This window comes from Nansenia antarctica (genome assembly GCF_963989245.1).
Source record: "Nansenia antarctica genome assembly, chromosome: 1".
Taxonomy (NCBI): Eukaryota; Metazoa; Chordata; class Actinopteri; order Argentiniformes; family Microstomatidae; genus Nansenia; species Nansenia antarctica.
Window position 1 is genome coordinate 85698440 of NC_137674.1, and position 22040 is coordinate 85720479.

General features: G+C 48.4%; 1 protein-coding gene across 1 annotated transcript in view; it reads left to right on the plus strand.

Moving 5' to 3' along the window:
* The window catches only part of numbl (NUMB like endocytic adaptor protein), a gene marked incomplete at both ends in the record, with an annotated part of 62625 nt that extends 41028 nt beyond the window's left edge, over positions 1-21597 (plus strand). Inside the window, 7 exons of the mRNA XM_080526711.1 lie at positions 1144-1218; positions 3273-3413; positions 7227-7437; positions 9693-9965; positions 19768-19944; positions 20426-20650; positions 20825-21597. Of these exons, the coding sequence (XP_080382837.1) occupies positions 1144-1218; positions 3273-3413; positions 7227-7437; positions 9693-9965; positions 19768-19944; positions 20426-20650; positions 20825-21597 (1875 nt within the window). The remainder of the gene's footprint in view (positions 1-1143; positions 1219-3272; positions 3414-7226; positions 7438-9692; positions 9966-19767; positions 19945-20425; positions 20651-20824) is intronic.
* Between the last annotated feature and the right edge of the window lie 443 nt (positions 21598-22040).

Sequence of the window (22040 nt, forward strand, 5' to 3'; positions counted from 1 at the left end):
TGGGGATCGAAAGCTTGCAATAAACATCGTTTTTTGCACAGATTTGCGTGTGCAGATGCTGCTTTTTTGCACTCTATTTGATACTCTTCACCTGCAGAACCCCAGCTAAGTCTGATCACGGATGAGCGGTGGTATTTTCACTATACTGGGAATTAACATGGTGAAATGCATTCTTAGAGAAGGCTACGTCGTCATGAATACAAATATGCCACTTGAAATGCATGAAATCCAAGTTTATTTGTGTCTTACACACATGTTCACCTAGTATTTGACTGCTTGTAGCCCAATCACGAATGATCCCAGTATTGTAGCTTCAGACGGACAAGTTGGTTGTAGTGCTTGCCCACGATATGTTATTGCTCATATATATTTATTTTAATCATGTTATTTTACCAACTGTTAAGACAACAATATAGTAAGCTAGTTACTTGAGCTAGCTAAAGATATTGGCCCCCCAAATCATTTTACAACGGGTTGTAATTATGTTGCAATATTTCTGTCGAACTCCGTAAGTGAAGGTAAGCAACGTAAAATCGCTCTGAGAGCGCCAGAGCGCACACTGGGTGCAACGTCATAAAGGGACCAGGTAATTTGATTGGACAAGAGGCATTCCATGAGTGCTGATCAGATTTCCAGGGCGAATTTACGAACGCAGCTAGCGAACAGAAGACGCAAAAAATCGTAAGATCAGATATATAAACGGGTTATTTTGGTAAACTGGACACATTTTGGGAATATATGTGGTTACTTTCTCGCCTGAAAACATATTAAAACTTCATAAAATTACATGTTAACACTTGTAAAGCCAAAATTACATCTTTTAGCTAATGGAGGTTTAAAATGGAGGTTTAAATTCGCCGCTCCCGGCGAAATGCATTCTGGGAGGAAGTATGCGTACTGTGTAAATGGTCGGCTGGTTTTCGCATACTTATTATGAATTTAGTAGGCAGTATGCAGTATATACTCATTGAGTATGCTAGTATGCAGTATGCTAGTATACCATTCCGAACACAGCCGATGTGTCTCTCCTTCCAGAGTGGTAACACATGCTAATGCTAATGCTATGTCTCTATGTGTCTCTCCTGACAGAGTGGTAACACATGCTAATGCTAATGCTATGTCTCTATGTGTCTCTCCTTCCAGAGCGGTAAGAAGACGGTCAAAGCAGTGCTCTGGGTGTCGGCAGACGGACTCAGGGTGGTGGACGACAAAACCAAGGTGAGAGAGAGAGAGGAGAGTGTGTGTGTGTGTGTGTGTGTGTGTGTGTGTGTGTGTGTGTGGTGTGTGTGTGTGTGTGTGTGGAGTGTGTGTGTGTGTGTGTGGAGTGTGTGTGTGTGTATGGAGTGCGTGTGTGTGTGTGTGTGTGTGTGTGTGTGTGTCACACCGCCCTCTCTGAGATGCCCATCGTCCCCTTTGCTATTTACCCTCTCTACCCTTTGCCCCCCCCCCCCTCTCCTCTGCCCCCCCTGACAGTCTGTCAGACCCTACCCAGTCCCTGGTCACCCGCTTACGTGCAGTCTGGACAGAGACGCATGATGATGCCCGCTGACAATGTGCATCCTCCCAGGCCAGATCAGGCTTACTTAAGGCTGGAGTTTTCACACATTGACATGTGTTACTGAGGGGTGGCGAAGGGAGGGAGCTTTGAAAGGGGAGGGGGACGACGACAAACTACACACACAGTGCCCCTAGTGGGCAGATAGTGCACTGCTGCCAGTGCAATTATCGTATTTCTGTTTTAGAGTAGAGAGGGGGGGGGGGGGGGGGGTTAGGGTTAGAGAATAGGTTGCAGAAAGCAGACATAAAATGACCCCCCATCCCCCCTAAACCTCCCCCTTTCCTCACCCTTTCCTCCCCCTAAACCTCCCTCTTTCCTTACACTCAAATCTGCCTTCGCTATAGTTCCCGTCCTCTCTGAGTCAGGACAGCTTCTTAAAGCCCCTCTCTCTCTCCCTGATTAACGCCCCCTTGTCACCACCCTGCCCTCACAACAACCTGCCCACCCCCCTCCCACTCTCAACATCAGTGCCAGGAAAAGCACCCAGCACAGAGAAAGACCCTGTCCACCTCCACATCTGACCTGCTTTGAGCTACCATGAGTCAGTCGAGCCCCCTTTCAATGACGTCATGCCCCCTCACCCAGACACTCACACACACACACAGACACACTCACACAGACACACACTTACACACACAGAGTATTGAAATACAGACACACTCACATAGACACACTCACACAGACACACACACACACACACACACACACACACACACACACACACACACACACACACACACACACACACAGCCTTTCACCTCCACAGCACCAAGCCCCTCTTCTTTCTCTAATTGCCTCACAATGACCAGCCTGTTATTCCCCCCCCCCTTTATTCTCTGCATCCTCCTTTTCCCAGAAGGAAGAGAGAGAAAGGATGGATGACTGTGTGAGCCCACATTTCTTGTTTGTGTCTTTTGACCCTCTCTCTCTCTACTCAGGATTGTTGCTGTCAGTGTAAAGCTGTTGTAGTGTTTCCCACTCCTTCCACTGTGACTCAGACAAGCGTGGACTGGGGCCTCTGCTTGTATGGGGGATAAGTGAAAGCCCCTTTCATACAGAAGTCTTCTATATATTGAATATAATAATAATATAAATACATTTATAGATGCTAATTGGATTCCTAGATCAATAAGCCTGGATTTTCCTTTAGCGATTGATGGAATACCCATTGATGGAATACCCCCCTGAAGTTTATGGTGTACATGTTGGAAGTGAAAGTGATGAGGCAGCCAAGCTGATATTGTGGGAGAACCAGAACCTCTGGAATGCTTCTCGGCCAACCACAACGCTTGGTTTGATCAGCCCGTTCTATAGTATCAGCATTCTATAGTATCAGCATTCTATAGTATTTCACCTCAATGTTGTCACCTCAAATCAACCCATGGGGCGGCTGTGGCGCAGGAGGTAGAGCTGCTGTCTAATGATTACAAGGTTGGCAGATCGGCAGTTCGAGCCCCGGCTGGCCTCATGTGGAAGTGTCCTTGGGCAAGACACTGAACCCCAAATTGCTGCTAGTGAGCGGGGCCAGTCGGCGCCTTGCATGGCAGCTTTGGCCGCCATTGGTGTGTGAATGAATGTGTGTGTGAATGGGTGAATGAGAGGCCGTTGTAAAGTAAAGCGCTTTGAATAAAGGCGCTATATAAGTGCAGTCCATTTACCATTTACCATTTACCTTCTCAACACCATGTTGTTGTTGTTCTGTCTCCGGCCCTAGGACCTCATCGTGGACCAGACCATAGAGAAGGTGTCCTTCTGCGCGCCCGACCGCAACTACGACAAGGCCTTCTCCTACATCTGCCGGGACGGAACCACCCGGCGCTGGATCTGCCACTGCTTCATGGCGCTGAAAGACTCGGTGAGCCGATTAATCCTCACAGACGCCAGATCCGCTAGTAGGGATTAAGATCAGGATTATGTTGAGTTATTTCAATCTGAAAATTGCTTCTTGTAGTGCCGTCTCTCCCCATTGGCACTCTTGTAGCTAAAGGGATTTTTACCCTTTATGTCATGATAACGGGGGCGGCTGTGGCTCAGGAGGTGGGGTCGGTGTCTAATGATCGCAAGGTTCGGCAGATCGGCGGTTTGAACCCTGGCTGGCCATATGTCGAAGTGTCCTTGGGAAAGACACTGAACCCCAAACTGCTCCCAGTGAGCGGGCCGGCCGGCGCCTTGTAGGGTAGCTTGCCGCCATTGGTGTGTGAATGTGTGAATGAGAGGCCGTTGTAAAGCGCTTTGGAATAAGGCGCTATATAAGTCAGTCCATTATGATAATAAGAGCTATCCAACTGTTGTCTGTTGTTCTTGCTCAGATTTATTATATTATTATTATTATTATTTATTGTTATTCAAATTCTCTTCAGCATGTTCTCACTGCCAGTCCTCCACAGCTTTTAAGATATTCACATCAAACTCATTTTAAAACGTGAAGAGGTTTAATTTGAGTTGCTTCCATTTCTATTTTAGAAACGTATCCTTTTTAAACTATTCAGCTTTTTGTAACTCTCAGAAACATCTTCTAACACGGTGCAGTGTTGATGTAGGCCAACATGCTGAGAGACGCATTGTTACTGCAGCTGCACTGGAGCAACAGGAGACCTGTGGGAATGATTACCATTGCAGTCTTTTGGTTACCAGATCCATCTCTATATATAACCTTCTATCTGTGACCTGTTATCTGTCCACCTTCTATCTGTGACCTGTTATCTGTCCACCTTCTATCTATGACCTGTTATCTGTTCTATCTGTGACCTGTTATCTGTCCACCTTCTATCTATGACCTGTTATCTGTCCACCTTCTATCTATGACCTGTTATCTGTCCACCTTCTATCTATGACCTGTTATCTGTCCACCTTCTATCTGTGACCTGTTATCTGTCCACCTTCTATCTGTGACCTATTATCTGTTCTATCTGTGACCTGTTATCTGTCCACCTTCTATCTGTGACCTGTTATCTGTCTACCTTCTATCTGTGACCTGTTATCTGTCCACCTTCTATCTGTGACCTGTTATCTGTCTACCTTCTATCTATGACCTGTTATCTGTCCACCTTCTATCTGTGACCTGTTATCTGTCTACCTTCTATCTGTGACCTGTTATCTGTCCACCTTCTATCTATGACCTGTTATCTGTCCACCTTCTATCTGTGACCTGTTATCTGTCTACCTTCTATCTATGACCTGTTATCTGTCCACCTTCTATCTGTGACCTGTTATCTGTCTACCTTCTATCTATGACCTGTTATCTGTTCTATCTGTGACCTGTTATCTGTCCACCTTCTATCTATGACCTGTTATCTGTCCACTTTCTATCTGTGACCTGTTATTTGTTCTATCTGTGACCTGTTATCTGTCCACCTTCTATCTGTGACCTGTTATCTGTCCACTTTCTATCTATGACCTGTTATCTGTCCACCTTCTATCTGTGACCTGTTATCTGTCCACTTTCTATCTATGACCTGTTATCTGTCCACCTTCTATCTGTGACCTGTTATCTGTTCTATCTGTGACCTGTTATCTGTCTACCTTCTTTCTGTGACCTGTTATCTGTCTACCTTCTATCTGTGACCTGTTATCTGTCCACCTTCTATCTGTGACCTGTTATCTGTTCTATCTGTGACCTGTTATCTGTCCACCTTCTATCTGTGACCTGTTATCTGTTTTATCTGTGACCTGTTATCTGTCTACCTTCTATCTATGACCTGTTATCTGTCTACCTTCTATCTATGACCTGTTATCTGTCCACCTTCTATCTGTGACCTGTTATCTGTCCACCTTCTATCTATGACCTGTTATCTGTCCACCTTCTATCTGTGACCTGTTATCTGTTCTATCTGTGACCTGTTATCTGTCCACCTTCTATCTGTGACCTGTTATCTGTCCACCTTCTATCTGTGACCTGTTATCTGTCCACCTTCTATCTGTGACCTGTTATCTGTCCACTTTCTATCTATGACCTGTTATCTGTCCACCTTCTATCTGTGACCTGTTATCTGTCCACCTTCTATCTGTGACCTGTTATTGTTCTATCTGTGACCTGTTATCTGTCCACCTTCTATCTATGACCTGTTATCTGTCCACCTTCTATCTGTGACCTGTTATCTGTCCACTTTCTATCTATGACCTGTTATCTGTCCACCTTCTATCTGTGACCTGTTATTGTTCTATCTGTGACCTGTTATCTGTCCACCTTCTATCTATGACCTGTTATCTGTCCACCTTCTATCTGTGACCTGTTATCTGTCCACCTTCTATCTATGACCTGTTATCTGTCCACCTTCTATCTGTGACCTGTTATCTGTCCACCTTCTATCTATGACCTGTTATCTGTCCACTTTCTATCTATGACCTGTTATCTGTCCACCTTCTATCTGTGACCTGTTATTGTTCTATCTGTGACCTGTTATCTGTCCACCTTCTATCTATGACCTGTTATCTGTCCACCTTCTATCTGTGACCTGTTATCTGTCTACCTTCTATCTGTGACCTGTTATCTGTCCACCTTCTATCTGTGACCTGTTATCTGTCCACCTTCTATCTGTGACCTGTTATCTGTTCTATCTGTGACCTGTTATCTGTCCACCTTCTATCTGTGACCTGTTATCTGTCCACCTTCTATCTATGACCTGTTATCTGTCCACCTTCTATCTGTGACCTGTTATCTGTCTACCTTCTATCTGTGACCTGTTATCTGTCCACCTTCTATCTGTGACCTGTTATCTGTCTACCTTCTATCTGTGACCTGTTGTCCACCTTCTATCTGTGACCTGTTATCTGTCTACCTTCTATCTATGACCTGTTATCTGTCCACCTTCTATCTGTGACCTGTTATCTGTCTACCTTCTATCTGTGACCTGTTGTCTACCTTCTATCTGTGACCTGTTGTCTACCTTCTATCTGTCCACCTTCTATCTATCCAACTTTATGTTTATCTAACCTTTCAACTACCTAGCTACCACCCTTTTCATCCTTTTAACCAGCTTCACTCACATAATTAACCTCTTCATTATACTGGTATACTGTATCTCTTCCTCTCTCCTCTCATCTATCCATCCTCTCTTTCGTCTATCCAACCAACCAACCGTTTACGTTTACATTTTTCACATTTAGCAGATGCCGTCATCCAAAGCGATTTACAACTGACATTTGTCAGTCGTAGCAAGAAAAAGTCATCTATACTAGGGCCAGGGGCCATTGGCAGTCAAAATGCTAGAGGAAGGAATCATGTATTGTTTTATTATTTACAGTAGAGAAACTATATAGAAGGGTAGAGGGGATGAAGAGACCTTCGGAGGGACAGTTAAGGTGTAGCCAATCAAACAAATAATCTTTAACTTATACATTTCCGCATTGTTGAAAATCAATGACACGTCGCTAGTCAGCTAACACTGATTTTGTTTTGTGAGCCTGCTAACAAAGTAGTTGGTTTTAGTTCTAGTTATCTAGGTAGCGGTGGGGATAATCCATTGCGTTGTTGCAGCATTCTGACTCGACTAGCGAGTTTGTTGTGTCGTGATTCTCAACAACGTTGAAACATAGTTCCATCCACGTAGTGTTTCAAAAGAAAAGTCTGAACATTTTGATCGGTTGCCGCCGACATGCGGACCAAAACACTAGAACGTGTCACATTATATTCTCAAGTATTTGACAACATCTGTTGTCTCTCCACCAGGGGGAGCGTCTGAGCCACGCCGTGGGCTGTGCCTTCGCCGCCTGCCTGGAGAGGAAGCAGCGCCGGGAGAAGGAGTGCGGCGTCACCGCCTCCTTCGACGCCAGCCGCACCTCCTTCGTGCGCGAGGGCTCCTTCCGCCTGGCCTCCTCCGGCCAGCAGGGGGGGGAGCAGCGCAACGACATCATGAAGCAGCTACAGGAGAAGAAGAAAGGTACGACCACCTGCTTCCTGCTTTACTGACGGTCTGGGGTAACCCTGGGGGGGGGGGGGGGTGCAGGTCCAGATGATAGTCTGGGGTGTCCTGGGGGGGGGTAGGAGGGGGGGGGGGTGCAGGTCCAGATGATAGTCTGGGGTGTCCTGCGGGGGGTTAGGAGGGGGGGGGGGGTGCAGGTCCAGATGATAGTCTGGTTCCCCTGGGGGGGTTAGGAGGGGGGGGGGGTGCAGGTCCAGATGTGTCACATCCACATGTATGAGACCTGAGTGAATTGTTGTGGCACAGAGTAAAAAGAGATGTGGGGGGGGGGGGGGGGGGTGTAACACACTAAGCGCCGAGCGTGTAACTGCAGGGTTCCCGGTTCGAGTCCGGCCGCACAGGACATATCCTGCATGTCATCCCTTCTCTCTCTCTCTCTCTCTCTCTCTCTCTCTCTCTCTCTCTCTCTCTCCCACCCATCCTTCCTGTCAATCTCTACTGTCTCTATCCTCTTCTCTCTCTCTCACCCATCCTTCCTGTAAAATCTCTACTGTCTCTATCCTCCTCTCTCTCTCACCCATCCTTCCTGTCAATCTCTACTGTCTCTATCCTCCTCTCTCTCTCACCCATCCTTCCTGTCACATCTCTACTGTCTCTATCCTCCTCTCTCTCTCTCTCTCTCTCTCTCTCTCTCTCTCTCTCTCTCTCTCGCTCACCCATCCTTCCTGTCACATCTCTACTGTCTCTATCCTCCTCTCTCTCTCTCTCTCTCTCTCTCTCTCTCTCTCTCTCTCTCTCTCTCTCTCTCACCCATCCTTCCTGTCACATCTCTACTGTCTCAATCGAAATAAAAAGGAGAAATATGAGTGGGATGACTGCTCCACTCAGGAAATAAAGCAGATGTAGGAAGGAGCAGCTCTCTGATTATTACAGCGCTCATTTTTTTGATTAGGAATTTACAAATAGCATAATTTACACATTATGACACTAAGTAATGTCCAGAGGATGGCACTTGAAAGCATTTTTTAAAACACTTATTTCCAAAGTGGTCCTCGATGGAAACATAAAATGAATAAAACAAAACATCACACAGCATAAAACATAAAATTAATAAAAACAAAACATCACACAGTATAAAACCTAAAATGAATAAAACAAAACATCACATCATAAAACAGCATAAAAAACAGTATAAGAACACAGCATGAAAAACACATATTAAAACACACAACATGGAAACATAAAGTGAAACAAAACAAAACGGAAACACCCTCTCTTTCTTAGGGGTGAGCCATTAGTTCTCCCCATAAATATGACTTTACTTTTGTTTTAAAGATGGCTTTGCTTTGGCTTTGCTGAATATGCAGAGGCAGATGGTTCCATAAAGAAATCCCAGTATAGAAAAATGAGCTTCTTGCTGTTTTACTTTTGACAAAAGGAACATTTGCATGACATAATACTTCCTCTTGTATTATAATCATGAAACCCCTGTCCCGGGGGTTGGAGGACCCACAGGGCTTCTGATTTCCAACACTAGTATAGACTCACCTGACCAATTAACCATGAAGCCACACAGTAGTAACCATGGTGATGATGGTATCAGGCCATGCTGCACTGGAACACTCTGCGCCCTCTAATGTAAGGACCTCCACCACCCTTGGGGCTGTTCAAATCAAAACAAAATCAGAAAAACCGGCTTACGGGAAACCAAATCTGTACCCATAACATCATTTAACTGTGTATTATTTTATTTATTTTTTACAGTTTTTAACTTTCATATGCTCTGTATGATGCTGTTTTATTGTTTATGTTATCTTGTGTCATTTTAGGATGCCTTTTTTGGTTGTTTTTTTACATCTTGGCCAGGGACCACAGATGAAAATTAGCCTCCTGGCTAAATCTGGCATATCGACACATCTTGTTGTTAATTAATATGCATTGTCCCTTCTTAACACTAGAACAGCCATACCTACTAAAAGAGCCGCCTAACCCACTTTACAATGCTAACCTGCTGTTTACACACAACGACCACTGGTTGGACGCTTGTAAATTACCCTGCCTCCTACACAGAAAAACGAGCAAAATAGCTTCATACTAGCTTATCCTGATGTGATTTTGAAAAATGTAAGGATACTGGGTGGTAGAACGCACATATCTAGGAAGGGTCATGAAAGGGAGGGTCCTGAAATTTGATCGAGTGCAAAGATATCACATTTTTTTCCTCACTCATGGCTGATTTAGTGTTAAATAAACTGAAATTGTAATCATTCCAGACCCCCCCAGTGCCATCTCAGCCGTCCCTCCTGGCACCTCCTCCCCCCCCGAGGGGGGCGCCGCCTCGCCCGTGGACCGCACCGAGCCCGGGGGGCCGCACGCCATCCCCCGCCGCCACGCCCCCATCGAGCAGCTGGTGAGGCAGGGGTCGTTCCGGGGCTTCCCGGCGCTCAGCGGGAAGAACTCTCCCTTCAAGAGGCAGCTGTCCCTCCGCCTCAACGACCTGCCCTCCACCCTGCAGCGCAAGACCGACTTCCAGACCAAGAACCCAGGTTAGAACCCTCCTCTAACACACACCTAGAACCCAGGTTAGAACCTTCCTCTAACACACACCTAGAACCCAGGTTAGAACCCTCCTCTAACACCTAGAACCCAGGTTAGAACCCTCCTCTAACACCTAGAACCCATGTTAGAACCCTCCTCTAAACAGAACAAATGTGACACCAGCTGGTGAAACCATAAACCAGTAAAAAGTCATTTTTTTGTTTGATTTTTACATAGTCTGAAACTACAGATTGTAAGCTTTCAAACGATGTGTCATACATCGAAATCGGAAAAAGATTGAAGACGACACACGTTTGAATGTCGGTACCCCTGAAATCACATTCCTGAGTAAAAGCCTTTTTCAGACCTCTGCACAGTAATGGATCAATTCCAGCGTTTGTTTTTAACCATGTCACATGGGAAATAAAACATTTTTGCACAATATGATAGTTTGCATATATCACAAAGCCCTACACGTTACGCAGTGTCCTAGTTAGTAGTGTCTCATCTTTATTTTAGTCAAGACTGTTCTATATTTTGAATTTTTCTGCAGTTCATTAGTGTTATTTCTCTGGTAGTCTGTGGTTATTATTATGATCATTATGATTCATAGCAGAGCTTTGTCCCCGCTGTGGTAATAGAGGATTAGCCCTCTCATGTCTTGATTATAGTCATTATGAGAGAGAGTGTTGACTGTGGCCGACCTTTCCTTTCAACACACATTTTCTCTTCTGAGGGTTGTGCACAATAATGCGCGATATTGATATGACACATATCCCTGTAGCTGCAAAATTAGATTCTGTTATTGGTAAGATGTGTGTGTGTCACACACACACGCGCACACACACACATGCATATGCATACACACACAATCCCCTTTCTCTCCCTAAGCATAATGTGTGTATTGATCCAGAGTTGTCTGAGCTATGGCAGCCCGCCTCCATCCAGCCGTCTCAGCACAGCATCACTAGCGCGCCACGGCTCTCCTCTGTACAGAGAGACAGAGATCTTACAACCAGAACAAAGCAGTTTGGCCTATCCAGCGATTTAATATCCCCTCAGGGTCTTGAATGGTTTTTAGCAGAGAGAGAGAGAGAGAGAGAGAGAGAGAGAGAGAGAGAGAGAGAGAGAGAGAGAGAGAGAGAGAGAGAGAGAGAGAGAGAGAGAGAGAGAAAGAGAGAGAGAGACAGAGACAGAGAGAGAGAGAGAGATAGGGAGAGAGAGAGACAGAGAGACAGAGAGAGAGAGAGAGAGAGATAGGGAGAGAGAGAGACAGAGAGACAGAGAGAGAGAGAGATAGGGAGAGAGAGAGACAGAGAGACAGAGAGAGAGAGACAGAGAGAGACAGAGAACAATCAGCCAGCAGCTCCCTCAAGGATTAGAAGAGAACACTGACCCCTCATGGTCCATCTCTCTCTCTCTCTCTCCCTCTCTCTATCTCTGTCTCTCTCTATCTCTCTCCCTCTCTCTATCTCTGTCTCTCTGTCTCTCTTTCTCTCCCCCTGTCTCTCTCTATCTATCTCTCTGTCTCTCTGTCTCTCTTTATATCTCTCTCTCTCTTTATCTCTGTCTCTCTCTCTCTTTATCTCTCTCTCCCTGTCTCTCTCTTTCTCTCTATCTGTCTCTTTATCTCTCTCTCCCTGTCTCTCTCTTTCTCTCTATCTCTCTCTCTGTCTCTCTCTCTGTCTCTCTCTCTCTTTATCTCTTTATCTCTATATCTGTCTCTCTCTCTCTTTATCTCTCTCTCTGTCTCTCTCTCTCTCTCTCTCTCTCTCTCTCTTTATCTCTTTCTCTCTATCTCTGTCTCTCTCTCTCTCTCTTTATCTCTCTCTCTCTGTCTCTCTCTTTATCTCTTTATCTCTCTCTCTGTCTCTCTCTTTATCTCTCTCTCTCTGTCTCTCTCTTTCTCTCTATCTCTGTCTCTCTCTCTCTCTTTATCTCTCTCTCTCTATCTCTTTCTCTCTATCTCTGTCTCTCTCTCTCTCTCTCTTTATCTCTCTCTCTCTGTCTCTTTATCTCTCTCTCTCTGTCTCTTTCTCTCTCTCTCTCTGTCTCTCTCTTTATCTCTCTCTCTCTCTCTCTCCTCCCCAGGCTTAATCTCTCTCTGAGAAGGTAATAGGGGTAACAGTTTGACTTTTAACTGGCAGCTCCACTATCTCCTCTATCTGCTACACAATGTGTAGAGAGATGGCGGCGCGCTCAGACGCGAGGCTTGGAGTGGCTTCCACGCTGGTGTTTTTTAGTGTTTTTAAGAATATTTGTATGTACATTTTTATTTTAGTACTTATAGGGAACGGTTGTGTAAATAGTACCTACAGCAGACTAGACTTACTAGAAGTTGGTGCGAAAAACGAGGGGACTGTAACGGCGGAATTCTTAGAACAACAAAGGATCCCTTTCGACATCGCGAGGTCGCCGGGTGAACAGTACTACGCTATCCCAACACTAAGGCGTAAGCGACGGAGGCGAGACCGTAAACAACGCCGAGGAGCAAGGGGAGGCCTGCTAGCAAGGCTGAGGAGAAGCCCAAACAAACCAGCTTTGCCAAGCATTTTCCTCTCTAACGTCAGATCCCTGACGAACAAGATGGATGAACTGAGACTACAGGTGGCCAAAAACAACATCGTAGGGGATAGCTGTGTGATTATTCTGACCGAAACCTGGCTAAATGACAACATTGTGGACGCTACTGTTAGCTTGGAGGGGCGAACGCTGCACCGCGCTGACCGAACGCTGCTTAGTGAGAAGACCCGCGGAGGCGGCCTCATTATATCTACGAAGGACAGCTGGTGCTTAAACACGAAAACTGTAAGTAGCCACTGCTCCCCAGACCTGGAATATTTGACTGTTAAATGCCGACCCACATACCTCCCTAGGGAGTTTAACGCGGTGCTAATAACATGTGTGTATATAGCGCCTAGCGCAGACAGCAGAGTAGCATTGGCGCGACTATATGAAGTCATCAGTAGCCAACAAAGCACTGATCCACAGGCTATTCACATCATAGCGGGGGACTTCAATCATGTCGACCTGAAGGCAGTACTACCCAAGTTCTATCAGCATGTGAAATGTGCAACGAGAGGAGGAAAAACACTGGATAAGGTATACACCAACATCAAACGTGCTTACAAGGCTAGTCCGCTAGCTCATCTAGGCATGTCTGACCATGTGTCAATCCTCCTGATTCCTGCATACACTACAATGGGGAAAAGTGCTCCCATCACCACTAAGACTGTCAGAACCTGGCCAGAAGGGTCCGCTCCACTGCAGATCTGCCTAAATGACACCCTATGGCAGGAATATGAGCATGAGGACCTGGAACAGTACACGTCGTCGGTTCTGAACCACATAGTGAACTGCACCAACTCAGTCACCGTGGACAAACGGGTCCGGGTCTACCCCAACACGAAGCCATGGATGACTGGGAAGGTCCAAAAACTGATCAACGAGAGGGACAACGCCTTCTTCGCAGGGAAGAGCACACCGCTGTACAGCTCCACCAGGGCCAACCTAAAGCGCGGCATCAAAGCGGCCAAGGCAGAGCACAGAGAGAAGATTGAGGAATGCCTCCTGAGCAACGACTCCAGGCGGATGTGGCAGGGGGTTCAGCAGATGACAAACTTCAGAGCCAACAGGCTCACAGCCGCAGAGGACGACCCCCTGCTGGCGGGAAAGCTGAACACCTTCTACGCCCGGTTCGACGAGGGGCGAACGGAGGTAACCGCAACACAAACACCACTCTCTCCAGCTCTCAGCCGCCTCACCCTCACAGAGCATGAGGTGAGACGCGTACTGAAGGCGGTGGACCCCAGGAAAGCCTCGGGGCCGGATGGCGTCCTGGGACGGGTGCTGAGAGACTGCGCCGACCAGCTGGCCGACCAACATCTTTAACCAGTCCCTGTCCCAGGCCACCGTCCCACCCTGCCTGAAAACCTCAACTATCATCCCAGTCCCGAAGAAAAGCACGGTGAGCTGCCTAAACGACTACCGCCCGGTGGCACTCACACCAATCATCATGAAGTGCTTCGAGAAACTAGTCCGGGCCCACATACTCACACGCCTCCCGCCCAACCTGGATCCATACCAGTTCGCCTACAGAGCCCACAGGTCCACAGAGGACGCCATAGCGACGACCCTCCACGCCACTCTATCCCACCTGGAGAGGGGAAACAGCTACGCGAGACTGCTCTTCGTGGACTTCAGCTCCGCCTTCAACACCATCCTTCCAGACAGGCTAGTGACCAAACTACTAGACCTGGGTCTATCACACTCTATATGTGCGTGGATCAAGGACTTCCTGACCGACCGCCCCCAGAGGGTGCGGGTGGGCCCCCACACCTCCACAGCCCTCAGCCTCAGCACTGGGTCCCCCCAGGGCTGCGTGCTAAGCCCCATCCTCTACAACCTCTACACCCACGACTTCACCCCCGTCCACCCCAGCAACTACATCGTAAAGTTTGCAGACGACACCACCGTGGTGGGATGTATCTCGGGGGGGGACGAGGCAGCGTACAGGGATGAGGTAGAGCAACTGAGCAAGCTGTGCAAGGTTAACAACCTGCTGCTAAACAAGTCAAAGACCCAGGAATTCATCGTAGACTTCAGGAGGAAAAAGGCCGAGATCCAGCCCCTGCTCATCGACGGAGAGAGCGTGGAGAGAGTCTCAACCCTCCGATTCCTGGGACATCACATGCGGGATGACCTGGCCTGGAAGGACAACACAAAAGGCACCATCAAGAGGGCACAACAGCGGCTATACACCCTGAGATGCCTCAGGAAAGAACACAACAAGCAGGAGATACTAGTGGCCTTCTACCGCGGCGCAGTGGAGAGCATCCTCACCTACGGCATCTGCAACTGGTTCTACAGCTGCACAACAGCGGAGAGAAACGCGCTACAGAGAGTCGTGAGAACAGCACAGAAGATCACCGGCGCCCCCCTCCCCTCTCTGGAAGAGCTGTACAACACACGCTGTCTCAGGAAGGCCTCCAAGATCTCCAGGGACCCGACCCACCCTGGGCACGTACACTTTATCAGGCTGCCCTCGAAAAGGAGGTACAGGACCCCGGCCGTTAAGACAAACAGACTGAAGAACTGCTTCTACCACAGGGCCGTCAAGGCCCTGAACACAGCAAAGGCCTAAGTTCTGGGCCCAGGACAGTCTGGACGGATTGTATGGCAGCTAGTGCTGAGACACAAACATGTACATTTCAAGCCTGCAAACTGTGACACTTTAAATAACGTGAAAAAATACTTTTGTGCAATATGACAACCCTAGTTGACTATCTGTGCAGTATAGTACAGTGGATTGTGTACATAGCCTTTATTTATGTAAACCAGCTCCTTACCTTCTTGTGATTTTATTCTTTTTCTAAAAGTTTTTTTTTTTTCCTTTCCTAACACCAGGGGAGCCACCCCTCCTAAATTTCGTTGTTTGGTACCTGTACTGTAGCAATGACAATAAAGTCCATTCATTCATTCATTCATTCATGTTTTCTAGCTTTCTCTGGTCCGTTAGATACATAGGCTGATATTGGCCTTTTACAGAAATATCTCTTTTTACTTTTTCATACTTTTTCCAGTTTTGAGGTTCAGTTGCTGAAAGTAGGCATAACCCTCTTCATCATGATCATCTACCGCCCGACGGACAGCAAAACCTTTAAGGAAACCAAGAATTGTACATCCCAATTCTCTGATCTCCTTACTGAAATCATTCCCAGCCATAACAAGGTGCTTATCGTGGGGGATCTCAATATCCATGTGGATAATCCCCCCTCGGGCTTTCGAGTCTGAATTCCTGGACCTGATCGAGTCATTTGGTTTGACTCAGCATGTTTCTGGCCCCACCCACAGTGGAGGACACACATTACATCTGGTCCTCTCAGTCAACATCCCCATCAGTGACGTGGAGACCATGCTGGCCCATGCTGACTGTGACCATATGGCAGTTCTGTTCACCTCATCTCTGTCCATCCCTCCCGCTACCCAATCCTCTGCTCGCCTCTCTCGATGCATTAACGCCCAGACAGCCCCAAAGTGTTCCTCTGCTTTCATGGCCGCTCAAAACATCAGGGCAGGTGAGGCACCATCTGACCCAGAGGAACTCACTTCCATGTTCAACACCTCCTGTCGCTCCATCCTCGACTCGATAGCCCCACTTACCCTGAAAAAGCCCAAACCCAGGGTCTCAGCTTGGCTCAATGACACCATCAGATCTCAGAGAAGAGCGTGGAGACAGGCGGAACGCAGGTGGAAAAAGGACAGGCTGACCATCTCACTCGAGATTTTGAGGGAAAAGCAGAGGACCTATCAGAAGGTGGTAAAGACTGAAAGGGCCAAGTACTTTGCCACTCTCATCTCCAACAACTCACACAACCCCAGAGTTTTATTCAGGACAATCAACACCGTTGTTCACCCCCCCCCTACCGTCATCCAGGATCCATCCCCGGCTAAGTGCGAGGAATTTTTATCCTTTTTTTCTGACAAAGTCACCAACATCAGAAAAAACATCCCGCACTCCACCAAGGACTTAGCCGTCACACTGGGATGTTCATCCACTTTCTCCAGCTTCTGTCCTTTCACTCTACCAGCCCTCACCAAGATGGCCGCTGCACTGAAGCCGGCCTCATCGTCTCTGGACCCCATCCCTACCCCCCTACTCAAAGAGGTGTTCGACACGATAGGGCCACACATCCTCTCAATAATCAATAGCTCGCTGGCCACTGGCATTGTTCCGCCCAGCCTCAAACAAGCAGTGGTCCAGCCTCTCCTTAAGAAACCCAACTTGGACCCCTCCAACCCCAGTAACTACAGACCTATTTCCAAGCTCCCAGTCGTGTCCAAGCTCCTGGAAAAGGCTGTCCTCAGCCAGCTGTGGCCCTACCTCCAACAGAACAACATCCTGGAGAAGTTTCAGTCTGGCTTCAGACCTGGCCATAGCACTGAGTCGGCACTTTTAACGTTTTGGAACGACCTCCTCCTCATCGCAGACTCCAGGAAATGTGCTGCCCTGGTCCTCCTGGACCTCAGCGCAGCTTTTGACACTATAGACCACGCCATCCTCCTCGATCGCCTCCAGCAGGAGGTTGGCATCACCGACACCGCTTTGTCGTGGTTCAAGTCCTACCTCAGCAATAGAACCCACGCCGTCAACATAGCAGACAGCTCCTCCAGACAAGCCAACCTCACCTGTGGGGTCCCTCAGGGCTCCATCCTCGGTCCCATCTTGTTCTCCCTCTACATGCTCCCCCTATGTCTAATCCCTCAACGCTACAAGATCTCATTCCACTGCTATGCGGACGACACCCAGCTCTACTTGTCAATCAACACTGACGACCCCGCCGATCTGAAGCGCCTGATGGACTGCCTCCGCGATGTGAAGGAGTGGATGGCCCAGAGCTTCCTACAGCTGAATGAGAGCAAGGGGGAAATCCTCCTCATCGGCAACACCACCGCCATCACTCAGCTCAGCACCAACATGGGAAGCCTGTCCACCCTTGTCAGACCACATGTCAAGAACCTTGGTGTCATCTTTGACTCCGAGCTTAACCTTGACCGACAAGTGAGCTCCGTCGTGAAGGCATGTTTCTACCAACTACGCATCATAGCCAAGATCAAGTCCTTCCTCACCCCCAGCGACCTGAGGAGGGTCGTCCTCATGCTAATCTCATCTAGGCTCGACTACTGCAACTCACTCTATGCTGGACTTCCTGATAAGACCATCTACCGCCTGCAGCTAGTCCAAAATGCCGCTGCCAGGCTGGTGTCAGGCACCGAAATGAGGGACCACATCTCCCCTGTCCTCATCTCCCTTCACTGGCTCCCAGTGAAGAAGAGAGTGAAGTTCAAAATCTGCACCTTTGTTTTTAAAGCTCTCAACAGTCTCGCCCCACCATACATCAAGGACCTCCTGGACCTGTCTTCCACCTCAAGGCCCAGGCTCAGGTCCGACGCCCAACTCAGCCTGAGGGTCCCACGTACCAACCTCAAGAGGAAGGGTGACCGTGCCTTTGCGGTGATAGCACCGACCCTGTGGAACGCGCTCCCTTCTGCCATCAAGTTTGCCCCCACTCTGGACTCCTTTAGAGCCAAGTTAAAAACCCACCTCTTCCTAAATGATATTCCCTAAGTCTACTCCCTATTTGTTGTGAATTGTATGCCTGAGATTTACGTTTAAGTCGTCTGTGTCTGATTGCTTTCTGTGTTCCTTGTCTTTGTCTTTATCTGTTCCTTTACCCGGGCTGCGCCCCGGGCCGATGTAAAAGTTGGATGTGGGGCGCATTATAAATAAAATTAACATAACAATTAACATAACATCTGTATGTGCACACATTCCTCTAATAACGCACCGATACAGCACCAAGGATGTGCGTCAGCACTGGTGGACTCAGGGGGGGCGACTGCACCTCCTGGTGCCACCACGGTTGAAAAACGTCTCTCAAGTGCCCTTTTGAGTGGCAAAAATGCCCTTTTGAGTGGCGAAAATGAGAGGACGTGCCCTATTGGCTGCCCTTCCAATGATCTAAACTTGACCATGTGCACTGATGGGGTCCCATGTTGTGTAGTAGGTGCCCTTTTTTTCTTTTCTCCCCTGCCCTTCAAAGAGCCTGAGTCTGCCACTGTGCGTCAGCCTCACGTTTAAAATCATGGAAAATCTGCATAATCACAGTTTTCCAGAGTGCCTACTGAATGGCTGAATTTAACAAAGTAGCGTTAGCTCTTTGGTCTGCAGTCGATTAGCACAGTTGCTAACTAAAAGGATGTTGACCGGACCAAGGTTATGTGACATAAGGAGTCACACACGTGTATTTCGCCAGGTAACATGGTTATCTTGAATCCATGAATTTCAAGTTCAGAATGTTCCAGTATGTCTGCAGCACCCTGGGTTGTCAGCGATGCGTCAGAGATCATAGCAGTGTTGTCCCTGTGCTGCGGTTGTTGCGTTATGCCTGAGTGAGACAATTATGTGTCTGATTGCTCGTCCTGTTATGTGCGGTCCTGTATTTGTGTCAGTAAACAAGTGTCGAGTTGATGCTGAATGTGTCTTGATGTGATCGTTACAAACACAAGCGACACGGGTTTGTAGTTCCAATCAACCCTGTTAGCGTGGAATGCACTATGCCGGTTTGTTTACGCCTGTGAAGAGAGACAAATGTGTCACTTTGATGAAGTGTGTCTGGGGTGAGGGAGCTGTGGAATACATTACAGTAAATGACAGTGTTTGTGCATCCAGGAAGTGTAGGAGTTATTCTAACAGTATATTTTAAGAATGTTTTTCACAGTACATTTTTGTTTTGTTTTTGCAAATGAGTATAACAAAAAGGTATAGATCAAACGGTGTCACAACAGGTTAGATTGAACAGCAAATAACTGATATCAATATGCAGTACACTGAACATGTGTGAAATTCTCATTTGGCATAGTACAAGTGTGCATAAAGTAAATAAATGCTGCTCTATTTCCGGTCATTATTAAGAAATTATTTTATATTTTTGCCTGAAAACTTCAGCAGGTATTGGTTATCGGGAATTTTGCCATATATGTAGTTAGGTGCCATAGGGGGGTAGTAGTGGTCTAGTGAGTGAGTTGGCCTGGTGATCGGAAGGTTGTGAGTTCAAATCCCACCTGAAACACCACCACTAATGTGCCCTTGAGTAAGGCACTTGGCCCTCAGTTACTCCAGGGGAGTATTGTATCCCTGTAATTTGTAATTGTAAATCGCTTAAATGGATTAAAAGCGTCTGCTAAAATGGCAAATTCGAAAGATTCATAAATTCACTCCCGTCTCTCTCTCTTCTCCCCTTCTCTCAGTCCCTGAGATGGACTTGTGTGTGTCTGGGGAGGGGGATGGCGTCAACGCGCTGTGCTGCCAGATCAACAGCTCCTTCACCAAGCCCTCTGAGGAGCTGCTCTCTGACCCTCCCTTCAACGGCCTGCCAGCCTGCACCGTCCCCCCTGCCCTCCCCCCACCGCCCGCACCGCTGCAAGGTAGGAGCCCCCACATCACCACATCCAACTGTGTTCAATTACATTATGACACGTTCTAGTCTTTTGGTCCTCATGTCGGCAACCAATGAATATGTTCGGACTTTTCTTTTTGAAACACGGAACTGCGTTTCAACGTTGTTGAGAATCACAACACAAACTCGCTAGTCAAGCCAAAATACTGCAACAACGCAACGGATTGGGTGAGTAATCCCCACTGCTACCTAGTTAACTATAACACTACTTGACATTGTTAGCAGGCTCACAAAACAAGCCGTGCTAGTCGACTAGCGACGCGTCGTTGATTTTCAACAACGCAGAAATGTATTCACATTTTTCGAAAGAAAAGTCACCGATCATTACATCGGATCCCGACGTGAGGACCAAAGCATTAGAACGTGTCACAGATACATCCGTCACGGTTGACCAAACAGACAATGATTTATATTCATACGTGTTCTCTGTTCTCTGTTCTCTCTTTCAGCCACTTCCTCATGGGGGCACGCAGACCCTCCGGTCAAGTCCTCCCCCACCACGGTCCACAGCGGACACCGGCGGACCCCCTCCGAGGCAGAGCGCTGGCTAGAGGAAGTGGCCAAAGCCGTCAAGGCCCAGCAGCAGCAGACCCCGACCCTCCCGACCCTGCCACCACCTCCGCCACCACCGTCCTCCCAGCCAGCCATGTCCGTCCCTGTCCCCGCCATCCCTGGCCCTCCTCCTCTGTCCACAGTCACACAGTCCATGTCCGGTGGTCCTCTCATGTCCGGTCCTCTCCTGTCAGGTGCTGTTATGTCAGGAGGAGGCCCCCTGCCGATGACAGGAGGTCCTGGTTCAGGTCCGATGTCTTTGTCTGGAGAAGCAGCCATGTTGTCTGGAATACCAGGCGTTGCACCTTGCTCCGCCCTGCCCACCTCGAAGCACCCCTCCTTCCCCCTGGCATTCAACGCCCCCGTCGTCGTCGTCCCTGGGGGCCTCTACGCCGCCCAGCCCCCCCTCCAGCCGGCCTTCGTCCCCATGCCGGGGGTCTACATGCCGGGCCTGGCCAGCAGCCTGACGTACCCCAGTGCCGGCCACAACCACATCCCCGTGGTGGGCATCACCCCCTCCCAGATGGTGGCTAACGTCTTCTGCACAGCGGTCGGGGGGTCAGGGGGCACCGGGGGGGTCTCCATGGGCCTAGGAGGAGGAGGAGGAGGAGGAGGGGGGATCATGGGGCCCAAGACAGGCGCAACCATGCTCAGCGGCGGGCACCACCACCACCCTCACCACCACCACACGTTCCCCAGCGCCCAACCGCCTTTCGGTGCCCCCCCGCCGATCGTCAACGGCCTCCCCCCCCTCCCACTCCCCCCGCACCACAACGTCCCTGTCTCCTCCACCTCCGCCGCCGCCGTCACACAGAACGGCACGACCAACGGAGGGAGCGGTAGTAGCAGCGGGTGGCCACCAGAGGGAGCGCTGCTGCTGCAGCCCAACAACGACAACCAACGACCGCCTCCGGCGATCTCCCAGGAGGCTGAGCACTTCGAGGCCAAGTGGGCGGCGTTGGAGACGAAAACGCAACAACAACAACAACCCCTCAAGGGGGCGGGGGCAACCCAAGCACCCAACCCGTTCTCAAACGACTTGCAAAAGACGTTTGAGATCGAGCTTTAACTGGACTGGGACTGGACTGGGGAGGTGTTGAGGTTGAGGTTCTGTTGTTGAGCCTCTGCATAGACTGATGTGATGAGGAGCACCACCACCACAACTAGACTAAATCACTCCATGCCCCCCCCTCCGTCCTCCCTGCCCCCCCCCCCCCCTCCCTCCCTGCCCCCCATCCCCCAGCCGCTTTTGCTTCTACTGTTTGGATCTCCTTCTAAGACCAACTCGGAGGGGGGGGGCAGGGTTTGAGGAGGAGGGGCCAGAATGTGACAGTTATGGTCACTTAAAATCACAGGAGGACATGTTAGATAGGCGAAGTGACTTGAGATTATGTTGATTTTTACCCAAGCACAGAAAAAATGAAAAACCTGGCCAAAATTGTTTTATTTATTGTTAATATTATTGTTTATATTTAATATATATACAATTATGTTTATATTTTAACCGTTATA